Raw genomic sequence first — 16113 nt, forward strand, 5'->3', positions numbered from 1 at the left:
AAATGGAGAGACATACCACGTTCATGGAATGGAAGACTCAACATAATAAAGATGCCAAATCTCACCAAAATGATCCACAGATTAATGTAACATCCATAAAAAATCCCACAAGATGTTTTTAAAATATAGACAAGCACATGATAAAATTTATACAGAAAACCAAAGGAAAAATTGACATGGAAAACTAAATCAATTTTTTTTTTAAATCAATTTTTAAAAATAAAGAAGATGGAATCACTTTACCCAATTTTAAGATTTAATGATAGCTACAGTATTCAAGATAATGTGGTATTAGCAGAGGTTTAAATACCCAGATCAACAGGATAATATAAAGAACTCAGAAATAGACCAAAATGAATATGCCCAACTGATTCTTTACTAAGTTCATTTCAATAGAGGCAGGACAGTCTTTTCCACAAATGGTACCAGAACAACTAAACATCCTGAGGCAAAAAACACAACCTAAACTTCACATGGTAATACAAAAATTAACTCAACATGAACTAGAGATTTAAATATAAAAGGTAAAACTATAAGACTTTTAGGAGAAAATATTCAGGACCTAGAGCTTGCTGAAGACTTCTTAGACAAGACATGAAAAGCAGGAAGAAGGGGCCTTCACAATAATGCCATGGATTAACATAACAAAAATGACTTGGCCTACAATGGGAATACAAAACTAGACATGCGGTCATTTGAAAGGCCCTCAGGAGGGTTCAGAGTGAATACATGATTATTTTTATGTCTTTCTGTACAGTATATTTCTTAACATGAAGGAATACTATCACATGTTGCTCAAAAAAAAAAACCAAAAAACAAAAAATAAACCAAAACTGCAAAGAAGGAATTTCAAAATACCCTGACAAAAGATACTAGTCATTAGTCATTATACTGGGACTAAGCCAATGGCAACAACTGTGGAACACACATGTACCTGCACCCACCACGCTCATTTCATCTGTTAAAATTCTAGTCACTTTACTTGACAGTGACTCTTCACACAATCTTTTGTAAGATTAAAAATGAGATTACCTCTCTGCATGTATCGTTATCCTTTAGCTTAATTTAGCTATGTGTTTCATTTTGTTCTGGCTCTAATTCGACCTCTAGAAAGTCACTGAGGTGGACCTGAAGAAGCCTCTCTAAGGAGGAATCAGAAGGAAGAACTGGGATTCATCTGGGAAGGTCGCACAGCTACACTGTCATTGTCACCCCACAGGAAAAAAAAAAAAAAATTAACAAGTAGATTAAGTATGAGTGTTAGGTGGTTAAAGACACATGACACAGTATGTTTTCAAAAAATCAGTCTTAAATATGCAGTAAAATGGGCCCATTCATACATACATCTTTATCTCCTTAAATATGAAAGTATTTCATAAGTCAAGCCTTCATATTTCTCAAAAAAACATATGCTACTCAAGGATAGAGACAATGTTGTAGAACAAAGTTGGCTTTCAGTAAATGTTTTCAGACATACCCTCAACTGTCTAAATCTCCTGACATTGGACAGCAGCGCATGTATATTCAAGACAAATAAAAGGAACAAGGCCCTCTGATCCCTGCAACAACACTCCCCTTACCTCAAATAAACTAAGGAAGGGATGACAAATTGCCACAGGCTCATCACGGAAATCTGAAAGCTGTGTTTGCATTTCTCTCTTTTCTCGTCTCCTCCTCTTTTATTTAAATATCCCTGATATAATTTTGCAGTGTAAACTAAGGAGAAAGATGTGGCTGAGGGTTTTGCTAAGTGCATAATAAAGATTGGATCACTCTCCTGTGTGAATTTTCAGATACAGAATAAGTTTCTAGGCTGAGGCCATTTCTAACATGACTCTTTAGATGACAACTGATATCCTGCAATAGCTTTTCTCATGGGGAAGAAGAATGAGAGGTTTCTCTTTGGTATGAATGATCAGATTCTGAGTAAGATGCCTCCTCTGGCAAAAGATTTTCCTCAGTTGTTACATGCAAAAAGTCTTTCCCCAATAGGAGTTCTTGAAGACTGACTGAGGATTGCCCACTTGTGAAGGTTCTTCCCACATCTGTCACACTGACAGGGTTTCTCCCAGTATGAACCCTCTGATGCTGAGTGAGGGATGAGCTGCGACTAAAGGCCTTTCCACACTCACTGCACTCATAGGGCTTCTCTCCAGTGTGGATGACAGAATGTCGAATGAGGCTTGTGCTCCAGCAGAAGGTTTTCCCACACTCCATGCATTCATAGGGCTTCTCTCCACTGTGAATCCGCTGGTGCCTGGTGAGGCCTGACCTGCGGTTAAAGGCCTTCCCACACTCCATGCACTCGTAGGGCTTCTCTCCAGCATGGATGCTGATGTGTCGAATGAGGTCTTTCCTAGTGCTAAAAGCTTTCCCACATTCTTTGCACTCAAAAGGTTTTTCTCCAATATGGGCCCTTTTATGCAAGATGAAAGTATAGCAGTAGGTAAAGGCCTTTCCACATTCAGTGCACACATAGGGCTTCTCTCCAGTGTGGATGATGGCATGTCGAATGAGGTTTGCCCTTTGGCAAAAGGCTTTGCCACATTCCATGCATTCATAGGGCTTCTCTCCACTGTGAATCCGCTGGTGTCTGGTGAGGTATGACCTACGGTTAAAGGCTTTCCCACACTCCATGCACTCATAAGGCTTCTCTTCAGTGTGGATGCTGAAGTGTCGAATGAGGTCTGACCGATTGCTAAAGGCTTTCCCACATTCTTTGCATTCATAGGGTTTTTCTCCAGTGTGGGCTCTTTTATGTAAGATAAAAGTGGAGCAGTGGGTAAAGGCCTTTCCACATTCACCGCACACATAGGGCTTCTCCCCGGTGTGACTCCGCTGGTGCTGCTTGAGGTGTGACCTGCGGTAGAAGGCCTTCCCGCACTCAAGGCACTTGTATGGCTTCTCTCCGGTGTGGATGACATAGTGTTGGATGAGGTCTGTGCTGTCACAAAAGCCTTTCCCACATTCATTGCATTCAAAGGGTCTCACTCCACTATGAATCTGCTGGTGCCAGGTGAGATGTGATCTGCGGTTGAAGGATTTTCCACACTCCACACACTCAAAGGGCTTCTCTCCCGTGTGGATGATGTAGTGTCGAAGGAAACCTGTCTTATCTCGAAAGGCTTTCCCACATTCTTTGCACACAAAGGGTTTTTCCCCAGTGTGGCTTCTGTTATGTAAGACTAAATTGGAGCGGTGGGTGAAGGCCTTTCCACACTCACTGCACTTGTAAGGCTTCTCTCCAGTGTGAATCCGCTGGTGCCTCGTGAGGTGTGACCTGCGGTTGAAGGCCTTCCCGCACTCTGTGCACTCATAGGGCCTCTCCCCGGTGTGGATCATGTGGTGCTGGAGGAGGTGTGTGCTCTTAATAAAGGTTTTCCCACACTCTGTGCATTCATAGGGCTTCACGCCAGAGTGAATCTGCTCATGTCGAATAAGGAAGCAATTCTTGTTAAAAACTTTCCCGCATTCCTCACACTTATAGAGGTGTTTCCCTTCATGTATCAAGGCTCCTTTCACTGGTCCATGTGAGTCACATTCATAAAGAATATCTCCTGGAAAGACTCGCTGCTGAACAATCCTTGAGTGACAACCATCATGTGTCCCTAAACCACCATGTTCAGGGCTCATTTGCCCAGAGAGCTTCTCCCTCTGGGGGTCCATCCCTGGTCTCAAGTGGCCTTCATGCATTTCCAGTGGCCCATCCTGATCCTTGGTTTGTCCCAACAGGGAGTCCCCTGAGGCTCGCTGAGTCGGTTGTTCCTGGGGTGAGACTTCCTCAGACAAGGCCAGGTGAGAAGGGGCAGGCTCTGTAGTGTCAGGTTTTGTGTTGTCACCTGAAGGGAGTACAATACACAAAAAGGCATATAAGTGATGGCAACATAGAAGAAACTAAATCACCATGTCAGTGAGAAGAAGATGAAAATAGTGGGTCTGTACCTGCTGTCTTTTCAAATCTCTGAAACCCAGGTGTGCAATTTCTTTCTTTTTGGTTCTTAGATTCTTGAAAATTTTAGAGGGAAAACCCAAAGGGACGGCATAGGACAGAATGTCTGGAGACGAGGGGCAGGTAGACAGAGGAATGATGACACTGCGTGTGGTGAGTTTGCTCGAAGCCAGAACATCTCAAGGTGCTACAGGAAGCCAGCAAAGGGGCACCTAGTGCAGTAGGTGGGAGACAGGAAGAGGTCATGCAGGCTTCCCAGATGCGGCCAGACCTACTGACGTATAGAGAAAATGGGAAGGCCCTGTCAGCCTTTGGAAATAGAACGAACAAAGGCACAGAGTCTTCCAGAATCAGGGAACTGCAGTGCATGAGAGGATAAGGTTGGTGAGAGTGGAGCTCCCAAGATGGGATTAGTGTCCTTACCAGAAAAGATACTAAGGAGCTTGCTTCTTTTCTCTGCCATGTGAGGACAGAATGAGAAGGCTGCCATCTGCACACCAAGGAGCAGGTCCTCATCAGACGCCAGATCTGCCAGCATCTTGATCCTGGATTTTCCAGACTCCCGAACTGTGAGAAATAAACATTACTTGAGTTGCCCACTCCGTGGCATTCTTGTTACAGCAGCCAGACTAAGACAGGAGGGTATGAGTAATGTTCTCATTCTGGAGTTCGGTGATGTTAAGAGATTATTTTCAAAAAGAAACAAATGAGCAAATAATTTAATTAATACATCAATTAATCAAGGTCATTGATGAATCAGTGATGACAATGTCCCCATAAAACCAAGGTTTATGATTAACTGAAACCTGTACCTGAGGTCCACTACACAAAAGTTAGAGGTCACATGAGTATTATGGTTAAGAACATGGTCTCTGACCACAAAAACCCTAGGCCCAAATTCCAAAAGAACGCCAATATTAGCTTTGTGGCGTCTGGTAAGGCACTCAAAATTCCATAGGCCTTCATTTTCCTCTTCTGAAAAATAAAGCTAAAAATAGAGCCCACCTTGTAGGACTGCTACAAGGATGAAGTGAAACACTGCATATACCATGTTCAGCAGGGTGCCAGACACAGGGCAAAAAGTCAATCAATTAGCTTTAATTTTTTATTATGGGTTAGTCCAATAATATACACCTGGGACCTAACTAGGCAGCATGTAAATTGGAGGTGTGAGAATGAGAATGTGTGGATTAACCTTGGAGAGCATTTAAGAGTAAAGAGAATGAGCCATGAGATGCCCCATGAGCCAACATTCAAGTGATGATCAGAGAGGGAGAATGAAGGTCCAGTGAGAAGAGGGGCAAAGAATCCAAGAGGGTCAAACGCTCAAACACGACACAGTCTGAAAAGTCTGTGCTGCGTCCTGAGCTCATATGGCGTGGCGGTCAAGAGTGCTGGCTCTAGAGCAGAACAACTCGACTCAAATTCTGCCTGTACCCAGCCAGCTAATGTTGGACAAATTCTTAGCTGTTTCCTGTCTAAGCTTCCTTGTCTGAAAAACTGAGAGGCTCTCAGTTTCTGCCTCATAGGCTGCTGTGAAGGTTAAATGAGAAAATGTCTGTAAAGCACTGGGTACAGTGCCAGGTGTGTTCAGTAAATTGTGGCCCATCGCTCATGATCGTTTATGGTTGTGCTGTATTTGAAGATTAGGAGCAAAGCAGTGACCGTGTAAGGAAGAGTTTCAGCGCTGTGGTGCAAAGCAACCTCCCTCAGACCTCAAAGAGCAAAGGGAACATTACCAAGAGCTGCCAAGGATAGGGACAGATGGAGTCTTTCATAGATGAATGGTGGGGATGTTAAAGGGGGCGGACACTCTGCAGAACTGTCTGGAGTTTCTATCAAAGCTGAACATACAGCTACTCCAGGACCTGACCTGCACACATACCAGAATGTATTCCTAATGGAAATCAGTGCTTACATGCACCAAAAAACATAGCATGAATATTCTCAGCAGCATTAAGCTGAAAACAACAGGAGTGCCCATCAGAAGGGGGATGGATCAATGAAGGGCAATTTTTCACGCAATGAGATATTACACCATATTAAGAGTAAACAAATTCTAACCACAGGCAACCACATGAAAAGAATCTCAGACATGATGATCAAAAGAAGACATATATGACAAAGAGCATGCTATGGGGTTCAACAGTCCAAACTAATTGATGCCGACAGTCTAAATAGGGGTTACCGAGCACAAGGGGCTATCGAGGGCGTGAGATCCCAATGAGATGCTGGAAATATTCTACATATTGACTGAGGTGGTGCTTACGTGGGTTAAACATATGCAAGCATTCATGAAGTTATTAACCTCTTAAGATTTTTACACAACACAGGGTGTGAGTTACACCTCATTCAAAAAGTGCAAGAAAATTTTAGTAAATGAGATGGATGGAACTCAAGCATAGACATCTCTTGCAAGAATGAGACAGCTTCTCCAAAAAGATGGATTTTACAGGGAAAGTAGAGTCAATGTCAGTGTGAAGCCATTAGAGAGACAGAAGCATTTTCTATTTACTTTCCCCGAGTGTGAGGCAACTGAGCATATCTTTATGTTACAAAAGAGGCAGAAAAGGTGAGAAGCAGCAGTTCCCTGAAAAGGTTTGGCCTAGACTCTGGCACATGAATTGGCCTTGGTCAGGGCTGAGATCTCCTCTAGGGAGGTGAGGAAGGAAGTTACACATATGAGAGAATTAGATGAATGTGGAAGGGTTTAAGAATCAAGCAACACAAGGATATAGGCTCTATCTTCTTTTTTTCTTTTTTAAGATTTTTTTGACATGGACCATTTTTAAAGTCTTCATCGAATGTGTTACAATATCGCTTCTGCTTTATGTTTTGGTTTTTTGGCTGCGAGGCATGCAGGATCTTAGCTCCCCGACCAGGGATCGAACCTGCACCCTCTGCATTGGTAGACGAAGTCCCAATCACTGGACCGCCAGGGAAGTCCCACAGGCTCTACCTTCGACATGAAAACGTGCTGAGGGCTCAGTGGCTGGGGGAGTGCTGAAGGTTGGGAACAAGATCTTGGTGGCTGCGGGGGCCACCGTGGGAGACAGGGCTGACTAGAGGCACAGAGGAGATGTGGGGAGACCAGCCAGGAGTGTGCTGGCATCACCCAGGCAAAAGCTGAAAACTTGGACCGAGGGTGTGGGGGGGGGCATCTTGTACTGGTGGTGGAGGTGACAGACTCAGGAAGCGTGCATGCAAAACGGACAGCATTTGGAGGGCTTGGTGGAGATGGGGGTGTTGAGGAGTTGTCTGAGGCTGCACCCAGCCTTCTAACATGCACGGGAGGTGGGAGAAACGGGCAAGGTCAAAAGCCCCCTCTTAGGCATGTTGAGCATGAGGTGCCTTGAGATTTAAGCAAACAGGAGGGATAGGAAAACTAGGGCAGGGGAGTGCTTCTGGGTGTCTGACTGACACTCAGAGTGTGGGTGGATGGAGAAGGTGGGAAAGGGTGAGATACAGAGCATAGTTGGAAAGGCCCTGTTTACTTGCAGTTCAGAAGGAAATGTGAGATACTATCATTACTCACTAGCACTAATCCCACGATGTGAATAATACTAATAGGTTACTTTTGCTGAGCCACTCACTATGGGTCAGGCCCAGTGCGAAGCAGTTTCATACATAATCTATTACATCCTCCAACCACCCAACGAGACAGAAATGATTATGACTACAATTTCTCAGGAACAGACTGAGTGTAACTGACCACACTGATCAAACCATTTCATTCCTTTCCTTGAAAACACTTAGCCTCATTTCCCAGCCCCAGGAACCAAATGACAAAGTCGAGTATCTTGTCAGTGGAATGTGAGTGGAAACAATGTGTTGGAAGTGGGTGTGACATTTTCCCTTCTCTGTTTTCCCTCTGCCAGCTGGAGGATGCCAGGAACCCTGAAGGTCTCACGCTGATGACAGAAGGTAGCTGAGTCACTGAATAACTGTGTGGTCAGAGCTCCCTACTGATCCACATCGCCCTTGGTTCAAGAAAAACACTTTTCGTGTGCTGAGCCATGGAGATTTTGGAATACACCTGTTAGAACAGCTAGATTTACCTTGGCCAAACTTATATACAAAGGCACAACGGGATCATGGAACTTCCCCAGGGCCACAAGTCTGTGTGGTGTGTCACACCTAGTTTTTAAGCCCAAGTACATGGAGCCAAGAGCCTGAACTTACCTGATACGCCCCACACCTCCCCAGGAGCAGTGGAGAGTGTTATGGGGTAGAGGGACCACAGGTTAAAAGGTTCCACAGATCCCACGCCTCCAGAGAGGCCACGACAAGAAAATTCTCACAAATTTTATAGTTAATGGTCCTCTTGCTGTCTGCAACCTGCTGTGATGCCCGCTTGGCCAGCTGTTGGCACTCACCTGGGCAGGAGCTCGGGGAGTGGCCTCTCTTCGACGTCTGTAACTCTGGGCTGTGCTCCAGTGGGTGGATCAGCTCTGGCTTGGGCAAAGGACACCCTGTTCACAGAGAAAAAAAGAGAACATGGGGATTTTGGTGAGAAGAAAGAAACCTCTCAACCCAGACTGGGACTGCAGGATTTGCAAGAGACCTCGGAACGTAGCTGCTCCCATCCATGCAAACAAAATGCTGCAACTGGGAAACAAACTGTAAAAACACCATCCTTTGTCCCCGAAGACTGTAGACATTAGTGCTGGTTGCATAGACAGCACCAACTCCCTTTGATCTCCATCCCACAGAACCCAGCACCGTTCAGACGTACCTCCTGAAGACGTTTTCTAATTCATTCAAGTCAGGGACCTCAACCTCCTGTGCATCAGCAACACCTGGAGTGCCCAGCTACCACCACACAGCAGTTCAAACAAAATCTCTGGGAAGGGCCTGGGCATCAGATTTTAAACGCTCCCCAGGCGATAGTAGCCAACCTGGCAGGCTAAGAAGCCCTGGTCTCCATCATCCCACAAATGGCATCATCGGTATCTGAGGTAGGCAGGTTACCTACGACAGCCGCTCTGAATAAAAAGAAAGCTTTATTTCAGGAAGGGCTGAGTGACGCCCTCACAGCTCCTGCCATCCAGAAGCATCTTGCGACTCCTGTGAGGGAACCAGCCTGAGCATCAGAACCAATGAAGCAAAGAAACAGATACCTGGGTTGGCACCCCCAACCTGGAAGCCAGCATCACCTCTGAGCCGCTTCTTAGATAATAAATTTCCTTCAGGGTGTAGACTGTTTGAGCTGGTCTGTCATGTATACCCAAACATATATCAACCAATGTGGGGGTAAAGACTGCAGATAAATCAATGGCAGAGGTACCAGGACCCACACAGAAAGCGCATCTGCAGATCCTGAACCAAAGCTCAGGATTCATTAGTCATCACTAAGCAAATGTTCACTCCTGTCTGCTACATGCTCAGCACGGGGCTCAGGGACAGGGCAGTGGAAAGTGAAGGAGTCTTTCTTCAGCTGTCAGGAGTCACACTCTCTGCAACTGCAGGGCCTTTGCACGTGCTGTCCCTTCTAACTGGAAGGCTGTTTCTTTCCCTACTTTGCTCGTTCTAGATCACTCTAATTCTTTGGGTCTCAGCTCAAATGTCACTTCCTGAGAAGATTTCACTGAACTGTGGCTCCTGAGCCCAGGTGCTTCATCAATCTGCCATGTTGCCATGCAATTTTTAAATCCTAACAGTTAAGTCAAAACTAATATTTAGTCGACTTCTTGTTTCCAGTTCTGCCTGTAAGGAGCTTCCAAGTCGCCACTCCATCCTAACAACAAGTGGCAAGCTGAACAGACTGAAAAATCAACAAGTCGTCTTGGATCAATAACAGAGGGGAGGAAACAAGGTAAACTGCTATCCCCAGGATTGGAGACACAGGGAATACAGTCAGTCACAGCTTACAAGAGCAGAGACTCATGAGCAGAAACTGCCACAGGAACCAGCGCCAGGATAAGAAACCTGAACGGTAATGAATGGATTGGTGGAGGTTCAGTGCAGACGACTCTGAGAGTAAAAAAAACTCCAGGGGACGCAGTCACAGGCAGGCCCTCACAGTATTATGAGATTTCTCTCCAGAAGCTCAATCAAGTTCCCACAAAAAATAGAAGAGAAAAATCCCCTTGGGCTTCTGGCAGGGGGGAAGGAAAAAGAACCAATTCTGAAATATACCAGAGCACTCTGTCTTTAACCAGGCCTGTCCTCAGAAGAAACTAGTTAACCAGAGCCTAAACTGCTGGGGTTTTATCAGAGCCTAAATGGCCTGGAAGAAGGGAAATACCCAACTCCAGTCAACTTTGACCATCCTGTCCTACCTTAGTGGAGGAGATAAACACTTGTGACATTCACAGTCCAGAGGGATAGGCCCACTAAAAGACTGAGACCAAATCATAGAACTATAGAACACTCTTTCCCTCCTGCCCTGCCACTACATTTCTTTTTTTTTTTTTTTAATTTATTTTATTTTTGGCTACATTGGGTCTTTGTTGCTGCGCGTGGGCTTTCTCTAGTTGTGGTGAGCGGGGGCTACTCTTTGTTGTGGTGCGCAGGCTTCTCATGGCGGTGGCTTCTGTTGTTGTGGAGCATGGGCTCTAGGTGCACAGGCTTCAGTAGTTGTGGCTTGCAGGTTCTAGAGCACAGGCTCAGTAGTTGTGCCACACGGGCTCAGCAGTTGTGGCTCGTGGGCTCTAGAGCACAGGCTCAGTAGTTGTGGTGCATGGGTTTAGTTGCTCCACGGCATGTGGGATCTTCCCGGACCAGGGCTCGAACCCGTGTCCCCTGCATTGGCAGGCGGATTCTTAACCACTGCACCACCAGGGAAGTCCTGTCCACCACATTTCTAAAGGCCTATTTACAGCAGTTACTTTTGCCCAGTATATCATATGCAGCTATCAAAAAAAATTATGAGTCACGCTAAAAGTCAAAGAACACAATTTGAAGAGACAGAGCAAGCATCAGAACCTGACATGTAAGGGATGCATCAGATCAGGGATTTTAAATGACACTGATTAATATGCGAAGGGCTTTAATGAACAAAAGTAGACAGCGTGCAAAAACAGATGGGCATTGTAAGCAGATAGAAGGAAATCCTAATTAAGAACCAAAAATAATGCTACAGATCAAATAACACTGAAGAATGCCTCTGGTGGACTTATCAGTAGACTGGACACAGCTAAAGAAAGAATCTCTGAGTTTGAGGATATATCAATAGAAACCTTCAAAACTGAAAAGCAAAGAGGACAAAGACTGAAAAAAACAGAATATCCAAGGACCATAGAACTATAAAAGGTGTAATATACAAGTAATGCAAATTTAAAAAGGGGAAAAAATGAGAAAAAGAAACAGAAGAAATACATGAAACAACAATGACTGGGGATTTCCCAAAATTAATGTCAAACACCAAACCACAGATCCAGGAAGCCAAGAGAACACCAAGCATGATAAATGCTCACTAGCCCCACCCCTGTCCCCCAGCAAAAAAAAACAAACAACCACACCTAGGCATACCATTTAAAAACTACAGAAAATTGAAGCTAAAGAAAAAATCCAGAGAGAAGCCGGAGGTCAAAACAAAACATCTTACCTATACAGGAACAAAGACAAGAATTACATATGATTTCTCCTCAGAAATCACATAAGAAGAGAGTGGAAAGATTTAAAGTGTTCAGAGAAAAACCTCACCAATCTTGAATTCCATACCCTGTGAAATTATCCTTCAAAACTGAAAGAGAAATAAAGAATTTCTCAAAGAAACAAAAATTGAGGGAATCTGTTGCCAGTAGACCTATCTTACAAGAAATGTTAAAATAACTTCTGTAGAGAGAAGGAAAATGATGTAGGTCAGAAACTCAGATCTAAATACAGAAAGGAGGAATACTGCAAGAGGAATAAAAGAAGGCAAAGTTAAAACTTTTAGTTGTCTTAACCAATCTAACAAGTAACAGTCTGTTCAGAATAATAACAGTAATAATGTATTCAATTATGCTTATGTACATAGCTTACACACGCTTATATATATATATACATACATACATATAAATGCTTATTTTTATATATGTATAAAATATATGTACCCATTATATATGCACTTACATAGTGAAACAAATGGCAGCAATGATATGAAGTATGGGAGGACAGAATTAAGATTATTTTGTTATAAGGTCTCATGTTACCAGTGAAGTGATATAGTGTTATTTGAAAGCAGACTTAGATTAGTTGCCCTTTGTCACATTATCATTTACATTAGCACTCCTACAAAATGAAATACTTAGGTATAAATCTAAGAAAATATGTACAAGATTTATATGAGGAACTCCACAAAACTCTGATGAATGAAATCAAAGAACAAAATAAATGGAGAGAGATTTTATGTTCATGGATAAGAAGATTCAGTACTGTCAAGATGTCAGTTCTTCCCAATTTGATCTATAGATTCAATGCAATACCAATCAAAATCCCAGCAAATCATTTTGTGGATATCCAAAACTGATTAAGTTTATATGGAGAGGCAAAAGACCCAAAACAGCCAACACAATATTGAAGAAGAACAAAGTGGGAGGACTGACGCTACCCAACCTCAAGACTTACAATAAAGTTACAGTAATGAAGACAGTGTGATGTTGGTGAAAGATCAATGGGACAGAATTGAAAGCCCAGAAATAGACCCACATAATACAGTCAACTAATCTTTGACAAAGATGCAAAAGCAATACAATAGTTAGCAAAGCTAGTCTTTTTAACAAATGGTGCTGGAACAGGACATCCACATATAAAAACAATTACCTAGACAGACCTTATACCCTTCACAAAACTTTACTCAAAATGGATCACAGATCTAAATGTAAAACACAAAACCATAAAATTCCTAGAAGATATTATAGGAGAAAACCTAGATGACTATGGGTATGTGATAACTTTCTAGATACAACACCAAAGGCATAATCCATGAAAGAAATGATTGATAAGCTGGACTTCATAAAAATTAAAAAACTTCTGCTCTGCCAAAAGAATGAGAAGACAGGACTTCCCTGGTGGCACAGTGGATAAGAATCCGCCTGCCAATGCAGGGGATGAGGGTTTGAGCCCTGGTCCGGGAAGATTCCACATGCCGCGGAGCAACTAAGCACGTGCACCACAACTACTGAGCCCGCGTGCCACAACTACTGAAGCCCGCGCGCCTACAGCCCATGCTCCACAACAAAGAGAAGCCACCGCAATGAGAAGCCCGCGCACCACAACGAAGAGTAGCCCCCGCTCACTGCAGCTAGAGAAAGCTCGCACACGGCAACGAAGACCCAACACAGACAAAAAAAATAAAATAAATTAAAAAAAAAAAAAGAATGAGAAGACAAGCCACACAGTAGGAGAAAATATTTGCAAAAGACATATCTGATAAAGGACAGTTATCCAAAATACACAAATATCTCTTAAAATTAGAAAGTAAGAAAACAAAAATGACCCAATTTTAAAACGAGCCAAATACCTTAACAGACACCTCACCAAAGACAAGAACAAGGACCTTAAAACACATCTCACCAAAGACAATATACACACAGCAAATAAGCATATGAAAAGATGCTCCACAGAATATATCATCAGGGAAATGCAAATTAAAACAAGATACCATTACACAACTATTAGAATGGTCACGGGACTTCCCTGGTGGCGCAATGGTGAAGAATCCACCTGCCAATGCAGGGGACACTGGTTCGAGCCCTGGTCTGGGAAGATCCCACATGCCGCAGAGCAACTAAGCCCGTGAGCCACAACTACTGAGCCTGCACTCTAGAGCCCGCATGCCACAACTACTGAGCCTGAGTGTCACAGCGACTGAAGCCTGCGGGCCTAGAGCCCATGCTCCGCAACAGGAGAAGCCACCGCAACGAGAAGCCCGCACACCACAACGAAGAGTAACCCACGCACTGCAACAAAGAGTAGCCCTTGCTCGCCGCAACTAGAGAGAGCCCACACGCAGCAACGAAGACTCAAAGCAGCCATAAATAAATAGGAAGGAAGGAAGGTCAAAACGTGGAACACTGACAACACCAAATGCTAGCGAGGATGCAGAGCAGCAGGAACTCTCATTCAATGCTGGTGGGAATGCAAAATGATACCACCATTTTGAAGACAGTTTGGTGGGTTCTTAAAAAACTAAATATACCTTCACCATAGGATCCATCAACCACAGTTCTCGCTATTTACCCAAAGGTGCTGAAAACTTATGTCCACATAAAAACCTGCACATGGATGTTTACAGCAGCTTTATTCATAATTGTCAAAACTTGGAAGCAACTGAGATGTTCTTCAGTGGGTAAATGGATAAAGGATGGTAAATCTAGACAGTAAAATATTATTCAGCACTAAAAAGAAACATGCTATCAAGCCATGAAACGAGAAACAAATGCATATTACTAAGTGAAAGAAGCCAGTCTAAAAAGGTTACATACTCTATGATTCCAGCTCTATGACATTCTGGAAAACACAAATGGAGACAGTAAAAAAGATCAGTGGTTGGTGAGGGGGCAGGGATGAATAGAGAGGACTCTTAGGGCAACAAAAAAATTTTGTATGATACTATGATGGATACACGTCATTATACATTTGTCCAAACCCATGGAATGTGCAACACCAAGAGTGAACCCTAATGTCAACTATGGACTTTGGGTGATTATGATGTGTCAGTGTAGATGCATCAACTATAACAAATGTACCATTCTGGTGAGAATATTGAGAACGAGGGAGGGTATGCTCGTGTGGGGGAAGGGGGTGTATGGGAAATCTCTATACTTACCTCTCAATTTTGCTGTGAACCTAAAACTGCTCAAAAAAGACAAGTCTTAAAAAAACAATAACTATTTATAGATGTAACCATATTCTAAGGACTGTGCCAAGCAATTTAAATGCATTAAAAAAAACTGAATTAAGTTTATGAACTAATTTAGAAATGAAATGACATAAATATTTAAAATATTGAGTCTTTTCATTCAGGAACAAGGTAAATGTCTTCATGGATCTAAGTCTTTTTTAGGTCCTAAGCAAAGCGTTATATTGACCTTCTTGTGGGCCTTGCATGAAAAATTCTATTTTAGGATTTCCTTATAGCACCCACATGAAGTACATACTGCAATAAGCACCATTTTATAGATGAAGAAACAGAGGCTCAGGCAGATAAAATGATTTGCTGAAACCATGGACATGATGAATGGCTGAGCCAAGATGAAAACCAAAGTCTAGTCATCTCTGGCATCTGGCATCTGTATTTAACTACAAAGCTACACAACACTGTTCCAGAAAATGCTGAGTCCAAGTGTAGGGTGATGACCATGACAACAAGGACGACGATGATATCATTAATAGTAGCGACAGCAGCAGGGGTCACAACTGCTAACCCCGCACACAGCCAGGCGTCAGCACGCACTGTTCTGAGCCACTCACCCTCACGACACACGTGTGAAGTAGGTACTGTATTACTTCATGAGATACTACCTATGAGATGACTGACATACAGAAGCGTTCAGTAGCCTGCCCAGGAACACACAGCTCATAAGCAGCAGAGCAGGGATTAGACACCAGGGGTCTGGCACCAGACCCTGGTCTCCCAAGTGCTACACGAAGAAGGAAGCAGCAAACACTTCCCCGTGGGAGTCAGCAGCCTCAGACCAAGTGGGCTGTGGTGGTGAGAGGGGGGCATGAGCAGAGGAGTCAATCCTCAGGAAACAGGGCCAGAGGAAGGAGCAGACGTGGAGACGCCAGAATTCAGCATTTCATGAACTACTAAAAATAAAAACTTGGGTTCGGAATCCCACACAGTGATTTGGTCAAATAGAGACATTTGCACGAACATCATATATCATTTATTCTTATCAACATTTCACAAAAGGACGGACAAAAAATGCAAAGGAGAGCTGTTGACAACCAAGATGTGCCTTTTAAGTTGAATGGATTAAGCTTTAGGAGGGACTCACAACAACGGCCCTATTTTCCTTACTTGCTGAGGACAGCGTGCTGGGAGAATTAAATGAGTAGAGCATGAACAGAGAAACAAGATAAACATACAGCAAGAAATAGAGATGAGGAGGGAGTGGGCCTCAGAGAGCAAGGACTTGCTGACTACCTCCTTCTGCAAAATAGTTGCAGCAGAAAAAACCACTGTGAAAACAAAGTGACACGAGCAGGCCCACGAGAGAAGGCAGAACAAG

The 16113-nt window shown here is 43.4% G+C and overlaps 1 protein-coding gene across 1 annotated transcript in view; it reads right to left on the reverse strand.

Annotated features, from left to right (window-relative positions):
* Positions 1-354: 354 nt before the first annotated feature.
* LOC118885352 overlaps positions 355-16113 on the reverse strand; it is a 48688-nt gene continuing 32929 nt past the window's right edge. Inside the window, exons 8-10 of the mRNA XM_036833973.1 lie at positions 8326-8421; positions 4373-4516; positions 355-3839 (exon numbers count right to left, since the gene is read on the reverse strand). Of these exons, the coding sequence (XP_036689868.1) occupies positions 1873-3839; positions 4373-4516; positions 8326-8421 (2207 nt within the window). The 3' untranslated portion in view covers positions 355-1872. The remainder of the gene's footprint in view (positions 3840-4372; positions 4517-8325; positions 8422-16113) is intronic.

Source organism: Balaenoptera musculus, chromosome 19 (genome assembly GCF_009873245.2).
Source record: "Balaenoptera musculus isolate JJ_BM4_2016_0621 chromosome 19, mBalMus1.pri.v3, whole genome shotgun sequence".
NCBI lineage: Eukaryota > Metazoa > Chordata > Mammalia > Artiodactyla > Balaenopteridae > Balaenoptera > Balaenoptera musculus.